At 39.3% G+C, this 24,842-nt stretch overlaps 3 protein-coding genes and 1 long non-coding RNA gene across 8 annotated transcripts; 3 read left to right on the top strand and 1 right to left on the bottom strand.

Moving 5' to 3' along the window:
* Positions 1-135: 135 nt before the first annotated feature.
* Positions 136-9,133, top strand: LOC131333106 (DEAD-box ATP-dependent RNA helicase 8). 4 transcript variants are annotated; one of them, XR_009201713.1, is made up of 11 exons: positions 167-737; positions 1,761-1,821; positions 3,425-3,659; positions 4,298-4,536; positions 5,426-5,677; positions 5,748-5,928; positions 7,045-7,133; positions 7,212-7,285; positions 7,392-7,504; positions 8,254-8,292; positions 8,830-9,133. XR_009201713.1 is itself a non-coding variant. In XM_058367447.1 (10 exons), exons 1-9 carry the CDS (start codon positions 475-477, stop codon positions 7,468-7,470), a joined length of 1,473 nt encoding a protein of 490 aa, XP_058223430.1. In that variant the 5' UTR covers positions 136-474; the 3' UTR covers positions 7,471-7,504; positions 8,830-9,133. The 4 variants fall into 4 exon arrangements, 3 of the variants coding, with proteins under 3 accessions (XP_058223430.1, XP_058223431.1, XP_058223432.1); XM_058367447.1 differs by lacking the exon at positions 8,254-8,292 and having other exon boundaries at positions 136-737; XM_058367448.1 differs by lacking the exon at positions 8,254-8,292 and having other exon boundaries at positions 7,392-7,508.
* Positions 9,134-13,799: 4,666 nt separating this feature from the next.
* Positions 13,800-17,388, top strand: LOC131332265 (transcription factor MYB17). Its single transcript, XM_058366392.1, has 3 exons — positions 13,800-14,187; positions 15,774-15,903; positions 16,527-17,388. Exons 1-3 carry the CDS (start codon positions 14,055-14,057, stop codon positions 17,203-17,205), a joined length of 942 nt encoding a protein of 313 aa, XP_058222375.1. The 5' UTR covers positions 13,800-14,054; the 3' UTR covers positions 17,206-17,388.
* A 302-nt stretch (positions 17,389-17,690) lies between these two features.
* LOC131332266 (remorin-like) lies at positions 17,691-22,106 on the bottom strand. 2 transcript variants are annotated; one of them, XM_058366394.1, is made up of 5 exons: positions 21,758-22,106; positions 19,496-19,546; positions 19,126-19,213; positions 18,467-18,548; positions 17,691-18,242 (listed from the first exon to the last, which is right to left on the bottom strand). In XM_058366394.1, exons 1-5 carry the CDS (start codon positions 21,945-21,947, stop codon positions 18,045-18,047), a joined length of 609 nt encoding a protein of 202 aa, XP_058222377.1. In that variant the 5' UTR covers positions 21,948-22,106; the 3' UTR covers positions 17,691-18,044. The 2 variants fall into 2 exon arrangements, with proteins under 2 accessions (XP_058222377.1, XP_058222378.1); XM_058366395.1 differs by having other exon boundaries at positions 21,764-22,073.
* On the top strand, positions 21,044-21,271 carry LOC131332267 (uncharacterized). The gene is made up of 2 exons (XR_009201640.1): positions 21,044-21,132; positions 21,200-21,271. It is a non-coding gene; the product is annotated as an uncharacterized LOC131332267 (long non-coding RNA).
* Positions 22,107-24,842: the final 2,736 nt, after the last annotated feature.

Raw genomic sequence — 24,842 nt, 5'->3', positions numbered from 1 at the left:
ACTCCTTAGTTACCACCTCAGAAATTTAAACCAAACCAAACCAGAAATGCAAAAATTGAGCTTTTAAGTCCCAATCAATTGAGGTTTGGTTAGAAATTTAATAGAAGTAACCGGTAATTGTAGAAATCTCAACAAATATCGTGACCTTTTTAGCAATTTTTACCCCCATCCTTCTACATCACTCTTCTCTCTCTCTCTCTCTCTCTCTCTCCCTCTCTCCGTCAAAAAAATTGCAGGCCTCTTATCTCAAAACGAGGCTCCAAGAACCTTCCCAAAAGAAAAAGAAAAAACGAAATCGTCAATCTCTTCAAAACCCTTTCTTGGATTTCAAATCGCTCGAGTCCCACGCAAAATTGTGGCCGGTTTTATTGCCCGCGATTTTTGCCGATCCGTAGTTTTCGCAGTTGTGTATAACTCTTCTCCCTCCTGACTTTCGATCCAGTAAATAGTTAGGGTTTTTGTTTGGTCGACGTGATGAACTCGCGAGGACGATATCCGCCCGGGCTCGGCGGCGGCGGAAACGGTAATGGCCGCGGTGGGAACCCTAATTTTCAACAGAGAAACTTTCAGCAACAACAGCAGTACGTGCAGAGGGGTCCAATGCAGAACCATCAACAGTTTCAACAACAGCACCAGCAACAACAACAGCAGCAGTGGTTGAGGAGGAACCAATTGGGGGGCGAGTCGAGCGTTGACGAAGTCGAGAAGACCGTCCAGTCCGAGGCTGTCGATTCGAGGTAGGGTTATAAGCTTAATCACATAAGCTTTTTCAATTCTTGCTCTGTGTTTGCGCTCGTGCTCTCAATACTCTTGTGAAGTTTATTCGTTTCGTTTCATTTACCAAAAAAAAGTTCATTCGTTTCGAAGTTTTTTTAAAAAATGCTTTCAGGCTTGCGCTCCTGCACTCCCATGTGCATTGTGTGACTTAGGATTAAAGGCTGTTACGGGCCTATACTCCCGCTCTGAATTCTCGCTCTGCCCTCCCACTCTCAAGCCTTACCTTAAGATATTTTGGAGATATTTTAAAAGCGGCTTTCACGTCTGCGCTTGCGCACACGCGTGATGTGACTTGTAAGTTAATCTGCGCGCTTTTGGAAAATAAATCAATCAACAGCAAAAGAGAACTGTGTTTTTGTTTGCTAACTGGTAGGATCATTTATATGATAGGGGAATTACAGGTTTCACCGGTAGGTTAACTAGTTTTTGGCTTTTGTTTTGTGTGGTGTTAGTGTGCTGTGTCCCGTTTTGAAACTTGTCCTAACTTTTTTATTATTTGTTTACAGACGCAATTAAACTCTCAAGTTACAGGGACATTGGAATGTATTACATACTAGATTAGGATTTGTTTCTGACAATAAACTTTTGGGAAACCTAACTAGAGGCTAGAGCGGAAGCAGGTTTGAAAACAGCCGTTATGTTCCAAATCTGTGAATGTTCAAATGGGTAAGTTGTGTGGTAAAAGTGTTTAAAAACAAGTACATGGTGAAGGAGACAAACCAGATGGTGCAATGTGTCTAAAAGCATACTCTATTGCCAACAAACACCTTAGGGTTGTTTTTTTTCCTCTCCTGATTTTGGAGAGCGATGCATGAAGTTCAAAATGGGTGGGATATGCCCTCTTCTGATTTTGGGGGGATATGTCCTCTGGCGGAAGATGTTGCATTTTTGTTCTTTTCATGAGATCATTGAGTTTTATTAGTTGTTTTTATTGGTGCACCTAATAGGTGACCTCAGTTTGTGTTTTTCTTGTTTTTTCTCAGTTCACAAGATTGGAAGCAACAGTTAAGGATTCCTGCACCGGATACTAGATACAGGACTGAGGTATGATTGTAAATAATATGGTAGCAGGCATTTTTGTTTGTGCAATTTGTACTCATGCCATTAGCTTTTCAAATCACCTCTATCTGGACCGTTAGCTTGTGTTTGCATTTCATGCTAATTGAGGTTATTTTAGAAAGAATAACTTTTATGAAACACTCATTAAGTGTCTAAGGTGTGTGAAACCTGAAGCTGCTATGTTCATTTAACTCCTTTTTAAATACTTGTCGACTGAATAGAGGCTTGCCAATATGTTGAGGTCAAGCCAAAGAGCTCTTAGTGTTGTGATACATGACTACAACCTTAGCAGTCTGGATTATGTCAGTCCTTAAGCAGTTCAAATATAACCTGAATAACAATGATTTAGTGCTCTATCTGAAGCATGTCATGCTTAACCTTAATGCACGAGGTTTATGCCTTGCCTCATGAGCCTTGAGCTCTTGCCTTCAAAACCTCTACATCACATTATCAGTTTTAGCAGCCATTTGGATTAGTGGGCAAGCGGAGTTGAAAAGGAAATCAATTGGCTCGTGGGCTTCGAGGTTTGGTCACATAATGTAGACTATTGGTTGAGTGGCTTTTGATCGTGGCTTTATTAGGCTCAAGGGGTTTGGCGAGTGCAAGCCTCCCAAGAGTCATAACTTGATGTGATTGTGATAAACATACTATTGTGGCTCTGGATTTGTTAGGCTGAACTAACCATCACAGTGCTGATAAAGCATTCTTAGAGGTGTCGATATTCAACCTTATCAATTATCTGAGACAAATCACACTGCAGACATATGAAAGATCTGTAATGGTAATTTCGTTGATGGCTTCTTGTTTAAGTTTTTTCACTACCTCGTTTTTGTTGGTCTACGATGCTTGACCCTAGTTTACATACATGTGACTATGAGGGATATGTTTCAGCCATTCGGATTCCTGGTGAGTTGGGGCTATCGCAACTGAAAGGGAATCACTTGGTTAGTCACGACGTAGACTATTGGTCGAATGAGCTTTCATTATGGCTTTAAAGGAGTTTGGCCGCTCACACTACATTTTCCTGTTGCCCGCAGAGTCCAGTAATAGTTGGATTTGCATGGGTGGTGTTACGTGGTGTAATGCAAGGTATTTCAGTTAGGAATTACTATGTAGTTGACAGCCATATTGAGCAACATTACAAGTGTGCTTTCAGATGGCATAGGCTATTGGTGTAATATAAGGTTAGTTTTTGGTCACATGACGTAGGCTATTGATCGAATGTGCTTTCATTATGGCTTTAAAGGAGTTTGGCCGTGTGCCATATCCTTGTGTGTCTCCTTAATATTGGAACTATGGCCCGCTCGCACTACATTTTCCTGTTGCCCACAGAGTCCAGTAATAGTTGGATTTGCATGGGTGGTGTTACGTGGTGTAATGCAACGTATTTCAGTTAGGAAATACTATGTAGTTGACAGCCATATTGAGCAACATTACAAGTGTTGAGACGGGCACGGTATACTTCAACAGTGCTGGTTTTTTCCATTCTCCCTTACATTGCTCCTTCTGGCTCTGAATTTATTTGAGATTTAGCCATTTGTGATTGCATAAACATTGGTCCTGATTGCATGTTCCATTTCTCTTCCAGGATGTGACAGCCACGAAGGGAAATGAATTTGAAGACTATTTCCTAAAACGCGAGCTACTGATGGGAATATATGAGAAGGGGTTCGAAAGACCATCTCCTATTCAAGAGGAAAGTATCCCAATTGCACTAACTGGAAGTGATATTCTTGCAAGGGCTAAAAATGGAACAGGAAAAACTGCTGCCTTTTGTATACCTGCCTTAGAAAAGATTGATCAAGATAACAACGTCATCCAAGGTTTTTATCTCAGCCAATTGATAGAGTTTTTAGATTTGGACTGTGTTTGTTCTCAGTGCTGCTTTAAGTATCATGCTAGTGTAAGTTCGTGGAAAAGAAGAGAGGGAAGGAACACTATCATGCTAGTGTAAAATATTAGTCTTGGTTTTTTTGCATACTTTAATGGCATGAGACTGAAGTGTCTTCTCCTTTCATTATTCCATTACTTTTTCAATAACTACTTTCAAAGAAAAAAGGAGGCGGACATGGGAGAGTGTGAGAGCATTAAGGATAATTTTCTGATTGAGCTCAGTCCAGACTGCCAGTTTATCTATTAGCAGGCGTAGAGCTCTGTCCTCGTAGATCCTCATCATTATGAATGTTTAACTTAACTTTCATGCAGTATGCTTAGAGTTGTTTGACAAGCTGTGTCCTGTGTCCAGTATACTTAAGGGTCCTGCCATTGGTTATATGGTAATTGTTTGACTTGCTGAAATAATAGATTTTTCCAATCTGGAGTTGATGGAATACATCTGTCCGGGGTTGTGACTATTAAACTAGTAATGTAATTAGACACATTACACATTTTTCCTTTGCTTTGTTCATCGTTTGGCTTGTGTTCTTTTGGTGTTTTACCTGATGATATCTTTTATTTGCAGTCGTTATACTTGTTCCGACACGAGAATTAGCTTTGCAAACGTCCCAAGTTTGTAAGGAGCTTGGGAAGCACCTGAAAATTCAAGTAATGGTTACCACTGGTGGAACCAGTTTAAAAGACGATATAATGCGTTTGTATCAACCAGTTCATCTACTTGTTGGAACTCCTGGAAGAATTCTAGATCTTGCTAAAAAGGGTATTTGTGTTTTGAAAGATTGCTCGATGCTTGCCATGGATGAGGTATGAAACATCATCTCCTGTGTTGGAGATTTAATTCATGAAGTAAGCAAGGTTCTAACTATTTGCTGTACACGTTGGGTTTGGCCTCCCCATAAAGGTGCAACCTGGTGCAATGATGTGAATGAAAATCCTCGTGTATTGGCACCTTTGAATTTTGTATAGCTGATTTACTACCCATTTCGTCGCTATTACGGCTTATTACCACAGCCAATATGGGCGATTCAATTGCTTTAATGCCGCGTACTGGCTGATTGTTTTCATGGAAGTAAAATTAGAATGTGTTATCCATGGTTTGTGTGTGTTTTGCTTAAGTTTTGTGCCAAAAGGTTTAAGGGTATGTGGAATGGTTTAATATGGTTTAGACCTTGTAATTATGACGGTAATTGCAGTCATTTTCTTCGAGTTGAATTTTCTAGTTTCATAGTCGTACAAATATTGCTTTGATGGGAAGGAGAATTTTAGATTGTTGTGGAAAGCATCGTTTTTTAGTTCTTAGCATTTTATTTTGTAGTTTGAGACCTTGAGACACCAGTATCATTTTCTGTGGAGTTTATTGCTTTAGGATTCCTCTTTAGTGAACAAAGTTGCATGGAGACAGTTTGTTTAACTTGGTTGTTCAAGAAAAACTTGTCAAAAAAAACTTGGTTGTTCGAGAATTTTCTGTGGAGTTTATTGCTTTAGGTCACATTTTTCTGCGACCTTTTATTTCTTTGTATGCTCGTTAAACTTAGGTTTGTCTGGATTCTAGTAAAATGTTTTTGCGTCAAAAACTACATTCTGTATCTAACTAGAGGAGTTGGTGATCATCTGATTACACTATTTTTCGTAATGTAGTTGATTTTACATCCAAGTGGAAGAATCTAATGGCATGTGGTTATACTTCTTTCAGGCTGATAAACTGTTGTCTCCAGAGTTCCAACCTTCTATAGAACAGCTGATTCATTTTCTACCTCCGAATCGTCAAATATTGATGTTTTCAGCCACTTTTCCTGTTACTGTTAAGGATTTTAAAGATAGATATCTGCACAAGCCCTACGTTATTAACCTTATGGACGAGCTTACTCTGAAGGGTATTACACAGTTTTATGCTTTTGTTGAGGAGAGACAGAAAGTTCACTGCTTAAACACCCTTTTCTCTAAGGTTTGAGCTCTATCTGTATCATGTATTATTATCTTTCTCCGTGGACATAATTGAATTTTGTTATGTTCAGCTTCAAATCAACCAATCAATCATCTTTTGCAATTCGGTGAATCGAGTAGAACTGCTGGCCAAGAAAATTACAGAGCTAGGCTATTCTTGCTTCTATATTCATGCCAAGATGCTTCAAGATCATCGCAACAGAGTATTCCACGATTTCCGGAATGGTGCATGCAGGAATCTTGTCTGTACGGGTATGTTGATGCTATTTGGTTTCTACTAGAACAAATACTGTTGTTTTGTGGAGTCACTATATGTTGATGTCAATGGATAACATGCATTTGGACAAATGTTACATCCGTTCCTTGACCCACAATTGGCTTAATAGCCCCTCTAGTTCCTGCCATGCATGTGGAATTGCTGCTTTTAGAAATCAGAAGCTTTATAATCCATATTGCAGTCCATATGACGCTTGTTTCTTAGATTGAATGCAAGTTTGGTGTGAACAAAAAAAGCATGTAATTTCACGCTGGGTTGTGCAATTTTGTTTTCACCGTTACACTTGAATTTAGATAGGGTTCTTTGATTATAAAGTTCTGCACTAGTTTATTTACCCTAGCAATGAACGGTGAAATTATTTCTGTTTAGGCATGTTAAAGCAATCCAGGCATCAGTTAAAGACTGTAAGGGAATGCTTAATGCTATATGAACATTAAGCTGACATAGGTTATGGCTGCATTTGGTCATCAAATAAACTGGGCAGGGTTGGGTAAATTGTCCTGGGTCACCCCCATACCATTTGTGTTTTTTCGTGGTTGCCACTATAACCAACTGCATGGGACCACCGGCACCTGGCCCGCCCATCCCTTATCCTGTCGAAACCAAACACCTGATAAGATCAGATCATCGGACTGCGTAAAAGTTCATCAAGAGTGAATTTTGCAGCTACGACATCCAATCCTCTAACTATACCTGCAAAACAAATCTGGCTAATGAGTAAGAAATGGATGTCCAATCCAGGAAAAATTGTTTGTGAAGATTATACTTGCTGTTACCCTTGGTGAGATTATATTCTACTCTATTACTTTTTCGCCCGCTAAGTGGGGGAATCGTTATCCCTTGTCAAGAGTATTGTTTTATCTGTTTTAGACTCTCTTTTCTTCTTCTTTTTTTTAATCCTTTATGTTTAGCTAACCATTTATGCTACCTGACTGGTAGTGTAACCGCGTTGGCTACTCTACCAGTTCGCACTTTGACTCTCCCATTGTCTCCTTGTCTTGCATGGTTTCTTGATATTTCGACAAAATTGTTGTCTGTTTAGATGGTTGTGCTCATTTTAACTTTTCCTTTTATTTGGGCTGGAATTGCAGATCTGTTTACAAGGGGGATAGACATTCAAGCAGTCAATGTTGTGATTAACTTTGATTTTCCCAAGAATGCAGAAACTTATCTGCACAGGGTGTGTTGGAAACAGTTTTTCTTTGCAGCATCTGTACGAAGTTGTGTCGATTCTCATGCATTTTCATGTCACTTGTAGGTTGGTCGATCAGGGAGGTTTGGACACCTTGGTCTAGCAGTGAATTTGATAACTTATGAGGATCGTTTCAACTTGTATGTGTTTTGTATTTGCTGTTTGCAAATTCAAGTGGTTTTTCCATTTGTTTTTTTACTGACCTGCACTCAATTTTGTTTTGTTTCTCAAAACTATTTTCAACAGGTATAGGATTGAGCAAGAACTTGGAACTGAGATAAAGCAAATTCCTCCACACATAGATCAGGCTATTTACTGCCAGTGATTTGTGGTCGATTTCCAGTATATGGTCAATGGTGGTAGGTGAAATCAATCTAAGCATTCTAAACTATTTGTTTTGTCTGGAACTTCCCATCTAAACATGCTAAATTTTGGGGTTCCAATCTATTTTGTGTAGTTTAATGACTCCCGTTCGCCCTTTTAATTGGAAGGTGTGATTGTGGCAACTAGTAAAACTCAGTTCCTCCAATAGTTATAAAATTTGAACTTTCTCCACTCATTTCCCTGTGAGAAACTGAACAACTGGCCGCCGCTTCCCCCCCTTTTCATTCGGCTCTTTAATTTTTCAACAGAAGACTGAGATTTCCCCAACCCACTAAAGATGGAATCCCCGCATTCCACACGTCCAGATTCCTTAATTACCTGGTCAGTTTCAATTGTCTATTGTCTATGTCATTCACGATAATATTAAGTATGCAACCAAAAATATTAAAGATGCATATAGCCATCCACTCATCAAATGCAAATAGGAATGAAGACAACTTCTTTGCTGGGGAAAACCTTGATTACCCTCCGAAGGGAAGCCACCAACACACCAATCCACTCAAAGGTCGATGGGAATTAAGAGTTCAAATACTCAAGAAGAGACGACTTACAAACCTAAACTTGGAGTGCCTCGTTTTAGTAGTCTTTTGCAAGGTGTTTCGGTTTTTCTTTCCAGTGGATGTGCTGGCACTTTTCATCCCTAGTGATCCACGAAACTCCATACGGCTCCATCACCCCCTGTGGTAGAGGTGTGTACTGCAACTGACTGTGGGTTTTGATGCAGGAACTCAATCATGGTAATCACCAAGATTTCCTCCCAAAGGTCTGGTTTATTGATCGAGGAAACCAAGGATTGTAAGACTATAAATACCGAAGTGAACCTATATTTTTATTTTCTCACTCTAGTGTCTGGCAACGCTACAAATGTTACCGGGTTTCTACATAGGATACAAAGAATTTTAGCTTGATTAAAGTAGGTTCGGATAGCTATTGAAGCACCCTTCACGCGGGCTTTTGAGTGTAGCCTATGAAAATCAACCTGAAATTCATGATTTGGGAGTGTATGTCAATCCGTATTCATTCAATTTGATGTGCAATTTTCATGGGAAATCCATGGATAAACCGTGCTGCAATGTACTTGTATTTGTGGGGTTAAGGGTGGATAATTTTGTTGAAAGTTCGATGCAACCTAAGCAATGTTATAGGATATTGTACGGAATCATGACTTGATAGTTGATACTGCCTTGCAGTCTCTTGACTTGAAATCCCAATAGAAACATTGATGTTTTGCGCTATCAATCTATGATGATGCATCACTATGCAGATCGGTGTCTTATTTTGTTGTGTTCCTGATTTCTAGGGCTCATGGGGCTGATGACTCAGCATCTGAGAGTGCATTCAGGAAACGGTTGGGGATTTCAGAAAACTTCGGTTGGGTTTTGACAGATGTGAAAACCTTCGTGTGCTTTCCTTGAATTTCTGGCCTTTTATTGTCCTAAAACTTGCTCAAGACGGACAATTCTAGAGCAGCATGAAAACCAGATTGAGGCTGGGTTTTAACAGTCACCTTTGATTTGATTAACCATCTCATCCGACACAAATTGCACTTAGACTGTTTGTAACTTTGTCAAGTTGAATGGTATGTATGCTTTGTGCTTGGAATCCATGCTCTTTCTTCATTGGTTAACTTATTTTTTTTCCCGATAGGCAAAAGAAATTTTATTAAACATAGTTTTCCCTGGTTAACTTTTTAGTTCTATCCCTGTATCTTTTTCAGCCAAACCATTGACTTCTGGCTGATCCTAATGGATTGATTTCTATTGTCTGTTTTGCTACAACCACAAATACTTACACAAACAAACACACAAACTCTCTCACATTAAGCATGGTCACGTGAGAGAGTTTGTGTGTGTTAGTGTTTGTAGTTGTAGACTTATTTTTCTATCACTGCATATGGTTTGGTTGTGCAGAGGCCTCATCATTGCATATAGAACTTCCGTGGCTGGAAATAGCATTGTAGCTTAAATATGTTCGAGGTCTTTTATTTGTGGACTTCAGAATTTTTCGGATGTACAGCTAATTTTCCTGGAATTTTAGTTCAATCGGCAGCCTTGATGACTTGTTGAGTGTTATCGTCATTCTTGGAAAGGGGAACTTCAACCCCTGACTGGTCTTAGTTTGCGGATTCCGCAACAAGCAGAAATGGTTGAGTTCTCTATTGCTTGTCTCAATGATATTTGTTGAGTCTCTCTCGCTCTCTCCCCCCGATTGTGGTTCTCCTGTTATTTTGAGGCCTATATTTTGCCCATTCTGTCCCTCCCCGGGGCTGTATCAGATTCTTAGGAAAGCCGAATTTATGGACGGCTATGGCAGTTCCCAATGCATACTCTTCTCCATGGGTGAGGATGGGTGATTCTTGTTTCGAATGGTAGCAAATCTTATCAAATCCAGTATTAGGTTTTTTCCTTTTGTTTTTGGAGTTGGTGTGGTATTCGTAGAGCTCCAACGAGTGATGTGATTGATGAGCCCAACTTTGTCCCTTATTCGCTCGAATCCTCTGGTTTCATTCTTCTCTATACCCTTGTTGTGTTGATTTCCGGTCATTTGATCATGTGCTAATCTCCTTATCTCTTGAAACTCTCGTGCGATTTAATGTTCGGAAATGAACGGGGACGGGGCACCAGTACATGTAAAAACTGGGTTCAGATAATTTGAGCTCGTCCCTTGATGGGTCAAGTTCGAAGTGTTTTTTTGTCCTTTTGGTTTGATGGTGCGAATCTCAACTAACTCTATCTGGTATGACAGTTCTATCTCTCTTTTTTTCTTTTAACTTTTATGTTTTTAGTCTTTAGGGTTAGTTCAGTTGGTTGGTAGATTTCCTCTCCAGAAATCCTATTGGTACCGACGGTACCCATAGGGAAAATGTACCGACGGCCACCGGACGGCCGTCTCCGGTCACCGGACGGCCGATCCGAGCCGTCCAAAAATTTTAAAAAATAAAACCGAGTGGCCTTACGCGAGAATCAATGGCATCCGAGGTGTGTAGGGTACTTGATCCGAGCACCCATTTTTCGTGTATATTTGTATATACGTGTATATACACGAAAAAGGGGTACTCGGATCAAGTACTCTACACACCTCGGATGCCATTGATTCTCGCGTAGGCCCACTCGATTTTATTTTTTAAAATTTTTGGACGGCTCGGATCGGCCGTCCGGTGACCGGAGACGGCCGTCCGGTGGCCGTCGGTGCATTTTCCCTATGGGTACCGTCGGTACCCATAGCAGTACTCTAATTGGTGTCTTACCTGTTTGGTAGACTGCAAACAGTCAAAGTGTGGAACAGTTAATTATGCGAGAAAGGTATGCGATGAACATGTGAAATTCAATACAGTGAAATAATTGAATTGTTGAGTGTGTGAACTATGAACCAAAAGTGGGCCAGTGGTTGCAACCTGACTTGAGTAGGCCTAACACACTTGTCTCCGCTGACCCCACATTATTAGGTCTTAGACTCGACCATTGACCACATTATTTTTCTCTTTTTTTCCGGTGCAATGGAAATGAATTATTGGTTTTTGTTACCATTAGTGTTTCAGGGAATTGATTTCTATCCTCTTTTTTTGATATTTACACTCTTTTTTTCTTTTAACAAAAAAATACATATACTTTCAACACTAAAATCCAAAAAAAGAGAGTGGTTATAAAAAAATGGAGTGTAGAAATCAATTCCCGTGTTTTAATGTCAATTATACTTCAGTGTTATGAGCGAGCGATGTGTTCTGTAAGACTAGGAAAACGGAGAATGCTTGCTTAAAGCAGTATTGGGCTGTTGTTAAGGCTCAATGTGCACATCAATTTGTGGAAGATTGTGTTAAAAAGTCCCAAAAAATGTTTGATAAAGGTTTGCCTTATGGCTTTTGCACAGGTCACAAGACTCACGACACACACAGAGAGAGACCTTTACCTTATGGCTTATGCACCAGTCACAAGACTCACAACACAGAGAGAGAGAGAGAGACTACTGCTACCATTAAAGAGGGGCTTCTCCATTAGTGCAACAATGCGAGAGTCCTTTCTCTATCACTATAGATGTATGGGAACGGATGTAGGCAAAACATCGTGTCCTTTTCCTTTGGAACCCAAATTAAATGCTTCTTTTACTTTTGAAATCTTCACTGCAACGGAACCCTTCCTTGCTCTCTCTCTCTCTCTCTCTCTCTCGTACCTGCTGCCACATGCATTTATTCATGGCCGTGGGAGAGTACTTGTTACTACTTTAGAAAGTAGAAAAATATCACCACGCAGCTTGTACTCCGTGAAATGTCAATGTATTCCACTTACCGTTCTTATAGAGTTACAAGAAACGCACATGTATTGCGAGGAGGAGGAGGGAGGAATATATATCTACGTTTGATGATTCTTTTAGGGTGTGTCTGGACAATTTTTTTTGGTACGTACTGTTTTTAGGGTCATCTTATCTAAATTTCTTTGAATTTTGGTCCATAATTCTATGTGTTCCTAATTTCTCTGGTGGGGAAGAATGTTAATCCAAAAAAGTTCACGAAAAACTAAATAAACTAGATAAATAAATTAAAGACCCAGGCTTGAACTGTACATTTGTAATGGCCCAATTGTTGTGTACTTGTCAGCTCACAGGTATGCACACCATGCAAGTGGAGTTGTCCGACTATGGGTTCAGCCTTTGGGCTCCGTTTCATAATAGTGATACATAGATGAGATTCGTAAGGAGACTCAATTAGGATTGAGATTGTGAATAAGAAGGGATCGATAATGAGTATGTGTTATTTAGGATGAGATTAGATGATAAGATTATTAATATTATATTTGTTTGAGATGAGATTAGATGATAGGATTGAATTGGATTGATAGAAGAGATTGGTAATGAGAAGGGATTAATAATGAGAATAGGTTGGGATGAGATTACCAATACCATCTCCAAGAGGGTATTGCTAATACCCCCATTTAGGGGGCTTGCTCATCCCGCGGGATTCACAGTCAGGCGGGATTTGTGTTACCAAACAAGGAATTCACAGTCCGGAGGGACTGTTAGTCTAATCCCAAGGCTGAATCCGGTTAACAAAAGGGGCCTTGGTGTACAACAAATATACATCGGGTAGTGTGGGACCCACCTCAAGATGCCATAGTTATGATTGGAGTCGCTCAATTTATATAAAACATTTTTTAAGAATTCATGTAAAAAAATTAGGTCTATCGAACATGGGCGAGAGCTTGATCATCAATTCTTAAGTGACTCTGTGGGCCGAATATCGATGAGAGCTCAAAAATTAGGCCCAATTACTAATATCGGACTGAGCTGATTATACAAAAATTCTTAAAAAAATAATAAAAATCATAGCTACATAGAAATTTTTAAAAAAATAAAAATATTAGCGAAACAAAGCGTTCGACAGAACTGCCTCATGAGTCATATGCGTATTTGCCTTTCGGAGAGTGGCCAAATCCTAAAATTTGATTCTCCGTACTACACTACACCCCGACACACTCACATCCACACACACAAATGTACAAACTCCTCTCATATAAAGAGTGGGGCCTATACACACTTTACACAAACTCCTCTTACACGATGTGGGCCTCACCACTCGTGTAAGAGGAGTTTGTGGTGTTTGTATATTTGTGTGTGTGTGTGTGTATGCGCGTGTGATTGTAGAAAAGTTGTTTAATTTACATTGTTAGAGGAAAAAAAAGCTGTTGATAAATACCCTTGCAGGAAAGTGATTTAACAAAAAAAAAATGACAAAATCATTTAAAAGAAACTCCGAATTCCAATTTTTTTTTGTCCACTTCCTCACCTAAACTTCTTCAACTCTTTCGTACGTACACCCACTTAAATTTCTGCCGCAGTTCTCTCTCCTCCTACCTGGCCAAGCTTCTCTCTCTCTCTCTCTCTCTCTCTCTCTCTCTCTCTCTCTCTCCACAGTTAAGTCATGTATCCCTGCTGCATACGGCTGACGAGTTGTAGTACTACTACATAGTGAAAGAATTCATTTCGAAACCTCAAAAAGAAAGAAAGAAAGAAAAACAACACAAAAAAGTCTACAACAGGAGGCCACCCTCATTAAATACTTAGTAAATTCAACTTATACACAGTAATTTGTTTTTTCACATATCACTGGATTCCACCTTCCCTCATCTGAGCCTACACATATAGTATATCTCTTAGCTTTACATATCGTATCATAACAAACGTTAAAATAATTGACTCCGAAAACCCCTCGGCTCCATCGTCCTAGTCCTAGTCCCGCATTCAATGTAAGCTTCCTGCTGTTTTGATTCTCTTCGACACGTCTTTTCACTCCCTCTCTCTCTCTCTCTCTCATACTCAATGCTGTTTTTTTTGAATAGAGGGTGTTCCCCACCAGTTGGTAAGTAAATGATCCGAAGAGTTGTTAGAAAAGAGAATCGAACCGAAAATCTTGAGAAATGAGCAAAATCTTAAGCTCCGGGCAGGACCCACTTGGCCAGAGCAGTTTCTCTCTCTATAAAGTCAAGTTTGCTAGCTAGCTAGAACTCCGTGTTTCAGAGAGAGATAGAGAGAGGGATGGGGAGGACGCCGTGCTGTGAGAAGAAAGGGTTGAAGAAGGGGCCGTGGACGCCTGAAGAAGACGAGAGGCTGATTGAGTTCATCAACAAGAACGGCCAGGGAAGCTGGCGTGCTCTCCCTAAGCTCGCTGGTTCGATCATTTTATTAATTAATTTTCTACTCTCTCTCTCTCTATATATATACACACACTTGTTCCATTCCAAAATATTTGTCCTGTTTACGAAACGAAGAAGTTAAAAATAAGTTATTTTGTCAAAGAAAATTCTAAGTTTATTTTCTTACCCCGGCTAAAAAGTTCAAAAATAATAGTAAAAATTGATGAGTTTTTGCTACAGACAGAAAAATGTCTGGAAGGATAAAAGAATAATAACATGGCAAAGTGTAATAATTATGTTTTCTTAACGAGTTAGAGTTACGGTCCCGAAAGAGGCCAACAAATGGGAATTGATGGGGTAGTGATGTTTAACAAATTACCAAGCTAATCGAGACTACTAGCTTGAGATCGGCTAGAGCGATAAACGAATCGAGGCTGAAAATATGTTTGGAGCTCGCGAAGTTTTGAAATCAAGTGTGAATCGATTACCGGAAAAACAAGTATGAACAAAACTAATGCTTAATTGGCCCGATTCGACTCACTTGCAAGGCCTGCCTGCGTGTGTCCATACGTTTTAACACACTTTTTTGTCACTGACATTTGGTTTAATTGTCTCCAGAGTTGTGTTGAGACTCTCGGCTGTTTCAAAATTTTGTACTGTTTGAGATCAGAAACTTCGACGTTTGCATATACTGAGTAACTTGTTTGTGTAGGTAAAAGTATAGTACAATGTATACATACATACATACAATTATGCTGTTAAAATGTAATGTATCGGTGTGTAGATAGGCCTACGTTCTAGGTATTTGAAATTCCTGCAAAGGCATGGAGCAGGAACTGGATAGTTAGACCACGGTTACCAAGATTTTGGGTTGCTATGTCGGGCTTTGGGTGTTTTTTTCCCTTCATTCAGCTGGATGTTTAGTCTATGTAGCACCGACGCTCCAAAAAGGCGCCGTGTCCACGTATTGGACGCGGGGACACGCCCAAATACGTATTGGCGTGTCCAATAATTTTTATTATTTTTTTATGGGGGACAAGTGGGGGACACGCCGGGGACACGGCTGAAGGTCAAAATGTAATATATATTTTTAATTTTGAGGGGTTAATATGAAATTATTCAAAAATATTTGAGTTAAATTGTAATTATACCTTTATTTGGACCATGGTAATCTTATACATTCATATAGGACATGTTTTTATCAACAGTGGAAGAAAAGAAAATATATATGTATATATGTATTTATATATATATATATATATATATATATATATATATATATACACACGTGGCATGTCCTCAGTCATGTCCGTATTCCCATTTTTTTAGAATTACCGTGTCCCGTGTCCGTATCTGTATCTGTATCTGTGTCCGTGCTACATAGTGTTTAGTGAGGATATTCGAAAAAATCAAGAACAGAAACAGAAATTCATGTGTGGTGTAAGTACTTGGTTTGGTTGTAGTACCGTGTGCTTCCAAAATCTCGGTTTGTCACAATGCTTGTTTCTTTGCAGACGAATAACGCGTAGAACTTATTACCGGAAAAAAAATAATAATAATTTGACTGTGAACCTGTATATCTAACTTAGCTTCATCCTTGCATACGGCTTTGTCTTGGCAGGCCTTCTTCGCTGTGGAAAGAGTTGTCGCCTTCGCTGGACAAACTATCTTAGGCCAGATATTAAACGCGGACCTTTCAGTTCCGAAGAAGAAAAGCTTGTTATACAGTTGCATGGCATTGTTGGGAACAGGTACACTCCATTGTGCTCTATCGCTGGTTCTTCCATCGACAACACTAGAAAGGGGAAGTAGCTCTGTTTTTCCCCTGATAGCATTTGGATTGATCAGAAGTCTCTAGAAAGGTTTGTGCCACCGGCGCAAAATCTTTGGAATTTGAATGAACTCTCCTTTCAGATAAGTTGTCATCATGGTTTCCAAAAACATCAATCCTGTTAGTTCTATTCTTCTACATTTCAACTTCTGCGGCGGTGTTAATCAGCACACCACAGCTCTGTGGACTAGCCGAACTGGTTTTCTCAATGAGACTTACGTCCTAGAAATCTAAAGTTCAAAGGGAAACATTGTTGATTCATTTAGGCACATCTCATTTTGAAAAAACACGGAACTTGGATTCTAGTGGGTTTATTTGTTTGAACTAAACTCCGATGATTTCAGTTGTGTTCTTGCTTTTGGTTCTCTCAACACTCTTACCTTCAAAAAACAATCTGATAGTACGTATGGGAATGATCGTTTTGCCGACTTGATTGTTTTCATTGTTACCTTAGTATCATGTTTACCTGGTCCGTTTTGCTTATTCTTGGTAGTTACTGAGAGCTGAATCGCTCTCGCGAATATGTACTCTGACTGTATGCAGGTGGGCTGCAATTGCCTCTCAGCTACCCGGAAGGACAGACAACGAGATCAAGAACTTGTGGAACACTCACTTGAAGAGGCGCCTCGTTTGCATGGGAATCGACCCACAAACACACGAACCCTTGTCTACTTCCAACGGGCCAAACAGGAAACCGTCCACATCCCCCTCCACCCGCCACATGGCCCAGTGGGAGAGCGCGAGGCTTGAAGCTGAAGCCCGGCTTTCAAAGGAGTCGTTGCTCTTTATTCCACCAAGCTTAGGACGAACGAGTTCTGACTATTTCCTACGCATATGGAATTCCGAAGTTGGGGAATCCTTTCGGGATATTAGCAAGGGGAACAAAAACCCATGTCAAAGCTCAATTTCTCAAGCGTCTTCATCGACGACAAGATGTGGATCATTTTCAGTAACTACAGCAGAGATAGGAAATCCTCTGATTGGTTCCTCAGCAACCGGGAGCACCGAAAACGGGGATTTGGAAAACAAATTGTACGCTGACGATTCGATGGATATCTCGGACTCCTCTAGCTCCAATGAGTTGGAGGATTCATGCGACACGGCGTTGCAGCTGCTCTTCGATTTCCCAGCCAACAATGACATGAGCTTTCTAGAGCATAGCGAAGACTATACATTATGCGACGCCATCATGACCGGAAGCTCCTTAAATTGCTCTCCCTAAGGCATGGCTGATAGCAAACTGTGTGTCTTGGAGTATCCGTTTCTTGAATCCGCGGTTTGTTTTGTACGTATGGTATTTCAGGTAAGTAGGAGCTATGAATTCAGCTACGGGCCCTGATTTCTTCTATCGTTGTAGACGATACGATGTTTAATTTGTGATTATGAATCAGATCTAATTACCTAATCCCCTTGGTGAACTTATTTTGATGACAGTGTGTTGCATTTTTTCCCACTTGGTTATACTCCAGTAGTTGCTTTAGTTATAAGCTTAGGTTCAATGTGAAAGCATGGCTGGGACTTCAAACTAGTTGGCAGCACCAACATACCAAATTTCTGGATTCAAATCAAGTGTGTTTTTTTTTTTCCCGTCTTCACCTAACAGATTTATCTTGGCTTCCACATGATATTTGTTCATGATTGAAATATTGTCTTGAATAGAACTCGAGATCAAAACAACAAATCGATACTATGCAACATGCGCAAAGATTTAAGTGCAAATCATCGACCTGACTTGCTGCAACAACATTTATCATCGACCTGTTTTGTGGAAATGTTGATTCCCATGACACAAATCAAATCACGCTAGGTTACGATCTCTCGTTCTCATCATACAACCGGATACATAATTTTCTCCTAAATAGAAGCAGAAATAGGCTTGTAAGGACTTTTCAACTGATAGATACTATATCCCTCCTATACACAACCCAATCAAAGTAGGAACAACATGAACTATAATAAACAGATTAAACACACACACAAACAAACGCGCAAGAAAATTTGCGGGAGAGAACCAAAGGCTGTCCTCTCTTTTTTTCGGGTTCAGAATTAGGGCAAACATTTCTAACAGCCGAGGCACCCAAGCTTCTTCGGAACAGTTCCAGTTGCACGGTGCTTTGCAGCGAGCTCCTCTGCCTTGAGCATTTCTTCCCCTCGTTTTGCCTCAACCATCGCTCTCTTTTCTTGTGCTTCTTTGTGAATTAAAGCGACCTTGTTATGCATTTTTTCTGCATAATCTGCCTTCTTCTTCTCTAGTTCTTCCTGCTCATAAGGAGGATTGCCAATTTTCAGAACGTAACGAATAATTGAACATATGGAGATTTGTAAGATTTCATTATTCTAAGCCGTGGGGTCATTTGGGTCCTTACAAACGACACAGTTTCCAAGGCAAGCCCAAAGATAGAAGCGTACTTGTTATGCTAACAGAGTATTGGAAAGATTTCCCAAACCTGCATGTAGTCAATACACACGGCGCGGGTAATTACCTCTAGTTTTTTTAGTTTAGCTTCAAGAGCTGCTTTCTTGGTGTTTTCCCACGCAGCTACATCAGCAAGCTTCTTTTGGGCCCTATCCAGCGATGGAAACACGAACAAAGTTTCAGCATTTAACCAGATAAACATGCATGACTATCTACCCATATTGCTTCCATTCACACAGGAAAAGAATCTGTAATCGGTCATTACAGTTCATGTGTTGGATGAGTCTTGGATCGAATATGAGTATTGGATCGAATATGATACTTTATCAAATGGATGGATCAAAAGAGCCATGACACAAATCAACAAGCTATAATTTTGACTAGAGCCATGACAGATCAAAAGTGCTCCCATTCTACTAAGATTCTTGTGCTAGTTTAGAAACTCCGTCGTAACATGCAGTGTGATAAGAGCTCCATGAGAAAAATATAAGACTCTTCCCAAAGAAAAGTAATTGCATAGCAAGAACCCGAAACTCCTAATTCACTCATAAAGCAGCCATTTTGGTCATTCCCTTGGGGCGTATACGAACGGGGAACTTAAAAGTAGCTAATAAGCCAATGAACTGATCCTTTTGGCTTTTTCGCTTCAGTTGCTTTTGTAGTTTCTGCATATGCCAATTGTGAGCCAGGAAAGAATGAACAAAAAAAGTTAGGAAAAAGCCTCACTTGTTGTCCACCTTTGTTTTTTCACTTTCTTCCCACGCCTTGATGAAAGACAAACTCTTCTCTTTTTCAACATTTGCCAGGGCTACATCTGAAAACACAATGCCTGGATATTACACATTTACCAAGATCCAAATATCTCAGGGAAATAAAATCAATCACTTTGTGTATTATTTAGGGTCTTAGTATGAAATATTCTCAACTCTATTTCCGCGGTTTAGTAGAGACTCATTCCGTCGTTCAACTATTTTCAGAAACATAACTTTGACTCCTCAATATTCTCAGGGCCTTTAAATGCTTTACTCTCATCAATATCACCAAATTTTAGCAGATGAGAAACAAAAAGTAGATTAGTTGCTATCCCATCGTTTACCTCTGTCATTTGGTCCGAGCGAAGTTCTCTTCCCCGGAGGATCTGGAATCTCTGCAAAGAGGAAATGTTTCAACGGTTACATCCCTGGTGGGTTAAATTTTTTTTAACATGTGATGCTCAAATCTTGAGCAAAACATTGGGGAGAAGATTCAAAAGACAAGAGGACTATGCCAAACAGATTCAAGCAAAACATTGTAAACAGATAAATTTAATGTGAGATTGTAAATGGCGTTATAAACTGCACAATCAGAGTAAGGCTACAATTGGATATGGAATATGTCGCCTTCCTAGACAAATCCCTTCACAAACCTAAGATCCACACACAACCTAAGGTTAAGTCACCAAGAAAGGATTACTTCCTTCGCCTGTGATTAAGCTGGAGATCGATTCTATACGACCTCCAAATTTGGCATTGCTTAGGAAGGAATAAATTAAATCACCAGACAATGTACCTCATTCTCTACCTTACTACTACTACTACTTTTTTAGGACGGAGTTTGAGGGCCAACTTACGTGCATATCGACTAATTCTTAGAAGACCAATCTCATCGTCCACTAACGGACGCCTGATTAAAGCATGGGCAGAGTCCAATACCGACTAGCCCCAGAAAAGTTGATAACATCTAATTATGGGTTCTGAACTTGAGACCTAGACGGAAGCAAACCTCTAAGTCTCAGACTTTGTCCACCGCCTTGGATTAGAAAGCACCTTGATATGACGTAGCAGGTCCTTCATTCAAATTTCGCTATGCTACTTTTCTTACCAGTGATCATTAAGGAAACCCCACAATTATACTGATGTAGGAATTTCATATATATAATTGTGGGGTCCACACATATGTGAGAGGTGTAGTTATATATGTCGGAGGTGTGATTGGTGGGTGGGTACCTATCATTTTCTAAAAAAACATTGGCAAGTTAAGAATCTGAAATAAAGGAATGCAACCATCATAAATGGGTAGAGAAAAACTTCTCTACGGAGGTGCGTCGCGATCGTCCTGTTTTGGACGATCCAAATTTAATGAAACTTTTCCGGAAAGAGTAATTTCTCCGGAAAAGTTTTATTAAAATCTGGACCGTCTAAAAAGTGTTTTGGACGGTCGCGATTTATTTCCTCCATAAAGAACTTATTAGTATCTCTCAAATGGGTATAGCAGGTGTAATTGGTCTACAATTTGCTTTTAAGACCTTCCCCCTAAGTAGAATTTGGACATATATGTATCATACATGAAGAGAATGCTTTGCCCAAAAGATGTGAGGTAGCTTTGTATCCATGATTAACGTTCTCATTAGGCTATTCACTTTCCTAATGGAAGTATTAGTGTGTAACACCATAACAACCATAAATTGGAAGGTCAATAATGCATTTTGGTATCCAAGGTAAGCTTTTTCTGAGAGTGACATATTAATCACCTTAGAATATATTGTAATGCTTATTTGATAAAGGAAAACCAACCTTCAAAAAGTTGAAAGTTTATGCAAATAATGGAGTGGGAATGTTGAACAGATATATATAATATAAAATGAAAAAAAAATAATAATAAAGTTGTTTCCAGCCAGTAAAGGTATGCTCTACAAACAGAAAGGCTAGGCTGAGAATCAAGACATAATGATTTGGTTGTCTCCATTCTATCATTGTGTAGGTACACATCTCACTGTGGCGTATAAATACCGAAATAAGTTCTAAACAAATAAGTTTAGAAGCACGCAGCCTAAAGCCCATAGTTTGGGTATTATACTCTGTTTGGTAGATGAAAAAAATGTGGAAAAAAGAAAAGAAATTAAACCAAAATTCTAATGATATATAGTATAGTATACTCTAAAAATGTGTAAGGTCTTACCTCACAAAGATTGAAGTATACCAAATCAAGTTTTATACAGCTATTCGTTTTGCTTCCTAGGGATGCTTGTGGAGCAATGAATGAGACTTTGATTAATTTCGAGATCAGACTCCATGTCCATATTCGTTTAATTTCACCAGCAGGACAGGATCGCATCTCGAGATTAATTATAAATTTTCTACGCGATCCTATAGTTGAGATTAATTGAATTACTCGAGAACAGAGAGACATTTGGGAATATACAGGTGAATTTTTCTTCTCCTGCTTGTTGGTTAGATCAACTCGTCTTTATATTACTTCCAAACTAGTACTATTTTTCTTTCATGTACCGTCGCATGTATGCCCGTATCCAGGTGCGCGTGTGTATATTTCCATGTTAGAGAGAGAGAGAGAGAGAGAGAGAGAGAGAGAGAGAGAGTACTAGTACTGTCGGCAAGAGGAGGAGAAGGAGGAGCTTTGGACACATCGAACTTCTCTAAAGGCGTCGGTACCGGATGAGGACTGATCACCGATTTCTCCTTAACCACGTCGTGCGGTGCTTCAACCACCTGAGGCACCAACGCCGGCGGCTGCTTCTCCGCAGTCGGAACATGGGCTTCCATCGTCGCCATAATGCTTCGCTATGCGTTCGAGTATCCTCTATTACTACTACTACTACCAGCAGTGAAAGTCTATGAGCACACAAAACCACTCGCCCAATTTAGGCTTTTATACACAACTTGTTAAAGCAGTGTGATAAATCACTTTTGTGTTCCTGTGAAACATGGTTTGGTACCGCAGATTAAGCGTGTTGTCTGAAGTACCCGTCACTGCGTTACCGGGGGAGTATTGTTCCGTCACATCACGTAACTATCTTAAGGACCCACTGCCCTTATCTCGAGACCGTAGTTAAGGGTACATCACGACGTGCGAATGGTGTTAAGAATATATTTAGTCCCAATAAAAAATTATAAGAACTCGAACTTGAACATTATCCCGAGTTTTCACCGCTGAACTAAACCCGCGATTGGTTTTGAATTATTAGTTGATTGATTGGGTGGGGGACGAAATTAAAGAGGCCGGTTGTGTATGGAGATGGTAAAGGGGATGCGAAACAGGGGAATGGAATCCGCCATGCCGACAGATAGGTAATAAAGCAGTGTCAGTGGCGCGTATGATATCGAGCGGTTAGGGGGTAAAACACGAAACGGCGACGTGTACTCATTTTCCCCTCAGCATGCTGTCGACTGGATACCGCCTGCTGTTTTGGAGAAGTTTTGGGTGTCGGGCGGGTACCACACCCGTCAGCCATTCTAGCCGTCCGAACGTGTTTTTAGACGGTCTGGATAGTACAGGAAAAAATAGAGGAGAGGGAGGGATTGGGTGAGGAGAGAGAGAACAAATCTCGGCCATTAAAATACGTTTGGCGGTCCGGATTTTAGAAAAAAAAAGAGAGGAGAGGGAGGGATTGGGTGAGGAGAGAGAGAACAAATCTCGGCCATCAAAATACGTTTGGCGGTCCGGATTTTAGAGGAAAAAAAAAAGAGGAGAGGGAGGGATTGGGTGAGGAGAGAGAGAACAAATTTCGGCCATCAAAATACGTTTTGACAGCCTTGGATTGCGCGTGATACCCACTCAGCACCCAAAAATTTCTCGATTTTTTTGTTTTACTTTTGCCCCCTGTTCATAATTTCATATATTGATAGGGAGTAAAAGCAAAATAGATGCATTTTCCTTGGGTTTTTGGGACCACAAAACCAGACATTTATTACGACAGAAAAAAATTACAGCATTTATTTGTACCCATATATATCCCTCCTTGTCATTCTTACGGATCACATATCTTTTATAAGAAATCAGAAGAAGACACGACAATTCCAAAAACGTCGACGAAGGCGTGAGGGAAAATTGTGTTACCTATATCTACCGTTAAGTAAGTAGATTTGCAGTCATTTTTTTTTAAATTTTAAATCAGCTCTAAGATATTCGGTTGAAAATCTTATGACCTTTAGATTTTCTTATTATCTTTCCCTTTTTCATTTTACATCTCATCTTGTAGAGCAAGAAATTAGAATTCTCCGGAGGTCTTGAAAACTTACACTTCATAGATTAGGGGTTTGGACCCTTTTGGATTCAAAGAAAGTCTACGGTTTAGAATAATAAAATGGAATAAAATTACGAAAATAGTTCTTTTAATTGAATTGTTGGATCTAAATTCACTTTATAAAGTGCATCTAAACAAGGAAAATTGGCTTTTTTTTTTTTTGGGACAAGAACACTATTTTTATTTTTATTTTCAATATCGTATACATCACTGAGAATTAAAAGGAAATTAATATGTTAACAATCAAAAAAGATTCGGTGTCTCTCTATAGACCGACTAAAAGCCACATCTGAAGCGTTTGAGATAGAGATAAATTTGAACATGTCAAATCAATATGCATGGGAGAAAATGGACAGATGTGTGTCTAGTCAGTGGTTCCCTTGGTACTGATGTGTCTTAATAGAACTGTGCTAAACACACAGCAATTTGTGCACAGATTGTGCACAGATTTCATTGTGAGGTTCACCATGGGTCTCATACAAATCATCCGAGCCGTTCATTAAATGTAAAACATTTTTTCAAGGGTCCCCGTAAAAAATAAGCTCAATCTAACACCTATAGGTACTTCATCCAACCATCTAACTTTTCATTTAGATTTTCGGATAATGAAAAGTTATATGATTGGATCGAGCACCTATAGGTATCGGATTGAGATTATTTTTTTAAGAGGACCCTTGAAAAAATGTTTTACATTTAATAAACGGCTCGGATGATTTGTGTGGAACCCGTGATGGACCCCACAATAAAATCTGTACATAATCTGTGCACAGATTGTATGTGTGTAGACTTTCTGGTCTTTATATGGTTTGAATATCCATCTTTCTACCTCTTCAAAAAAAAATATATATATATCCATCTTTCTTTTCTTTTCTTCCCAATTTGGATCATACCATAACTCCATGAGAGTTGAGTGGCTACATAAGAGAGGACGTCTAGGGCACAATAGGAAATGTGTGTTAATTCCTAAATGATTGACGTGGATGTGGAAAGTGGAAACAACATGATATACTTTAGGCTTTCATGATTTTAAATCATTTTGAAAGCCTCAATACATAAAGATGTCAATAAAGATTTTAAGTTAGTGTGGAAATTTTAGTATATAGTTTTAAATTTTTTGTTATCAATTTAAAGATGTCAATTAAGTTTCCAAGCTGGTCTGAATTTTTTTGAAAATTATGGCTGAAAGTTATTTTTTAAATGACAGGAATTTTATATGAAAAACTATTAAAATTATGAAACGATTAGAGTAAGCGTTTTGGATTAAAAAAACAAAAGAGACAGAAAAGCTACATTATTTTGTAAAATAGTTCGGTTTGTATACGCAGATGCATTTGGTGGTTTTCTCCCTTCACTATTAATTTGTAAAAAACTGTACATTAAACTAAAACACAAACAAATAAAACAATAATTTTGTTACTTCACT

Source organism: Rhododendron vialii, chromosome 7a, assembly GCF_030253575.1.
Source record: "Rhododendron vialii isolate Sample 1 chromosome 7a, ASM3025357v1".
NCBI classification, from domain to species: domain Eukaryota; kingdom Viridiplantae; phylum Streptophyta; class Magnoliopsida; order Ericales; family Ericaceae; genus Rhododendron; species Rhododendron vialii.
This window is presented reverse-complemented; position numbering and strand designations above follow the sequence as displayed.

Excerpts from the sequence above, each read along its gene's own strand:
- LOC131332265 (XM_058366392.1), top strand. The coding sequence starts at position 14,055 with ATGGGGAGGACGCCGTGCTGTGAGAAGAAAGGGTTGAAGAAGGGGCCG. Across the intron at positions 14,188-15,773 it reads TGCTCTCCCTAAGCTCGCTG|GCCTTCTTCGCTGTGGAAAG; the intron begins GTTCGATCATTT and ends TTGTCTTGGCAG. Across the intron at positions 15,904-16,526 it reads CATGGCATTGTTGGGAACAG|GTGGGCTGCAATTGCCTCTC; the intron begins GTACACTCCATT and ends GACTGTATGCAG.
- LOC131333106 (XM_058367447.1), top strand. The coding sequence starts at position 475 with ATGAACTCGCGAGGACGATATCCGCCCGGGCTCGGCGGCGGCGGAAAC. Across the intron at positions 1,822-3,424 it reads ATACTAGATACAGGACTGAG|GATGTGACAGCCACGAAGGG; the intron begins GTATGATTGTAA and ends TTTCTCTTCCAG. Across the intron at positions 3,660-4,297 it reads AGATAACAACGTCATCCAAG|TCGTTATACTTGTTCCGACA; the intron begins GTTTTTATCTCA and ends TTTTATTTGCAG.
- LOC131332266 (XM_058366394.1), bottom strand. The coding sequence starts at position 21,947 with ATGGCGACGATGGAAGCCCATGTTCCGACTGCGGAGAAGCAGCCGCCG. Across the intron at positions 19,547-21,757 it reads TCCTCTTGCCGACAGTACTA|AGATTCCAGATCCTCCGGGG; the intron begins GTACTCTCTCTC and ends TCCTCTTTGCAG. Across the intron at positions 18,243-18,466 it reads CTAAACTAAAAAAACTAGAG|GAAGAACTAGAGAAGAAGAA; the intron begins GTAATTACCCGC and ends CCTTATGAGCAG.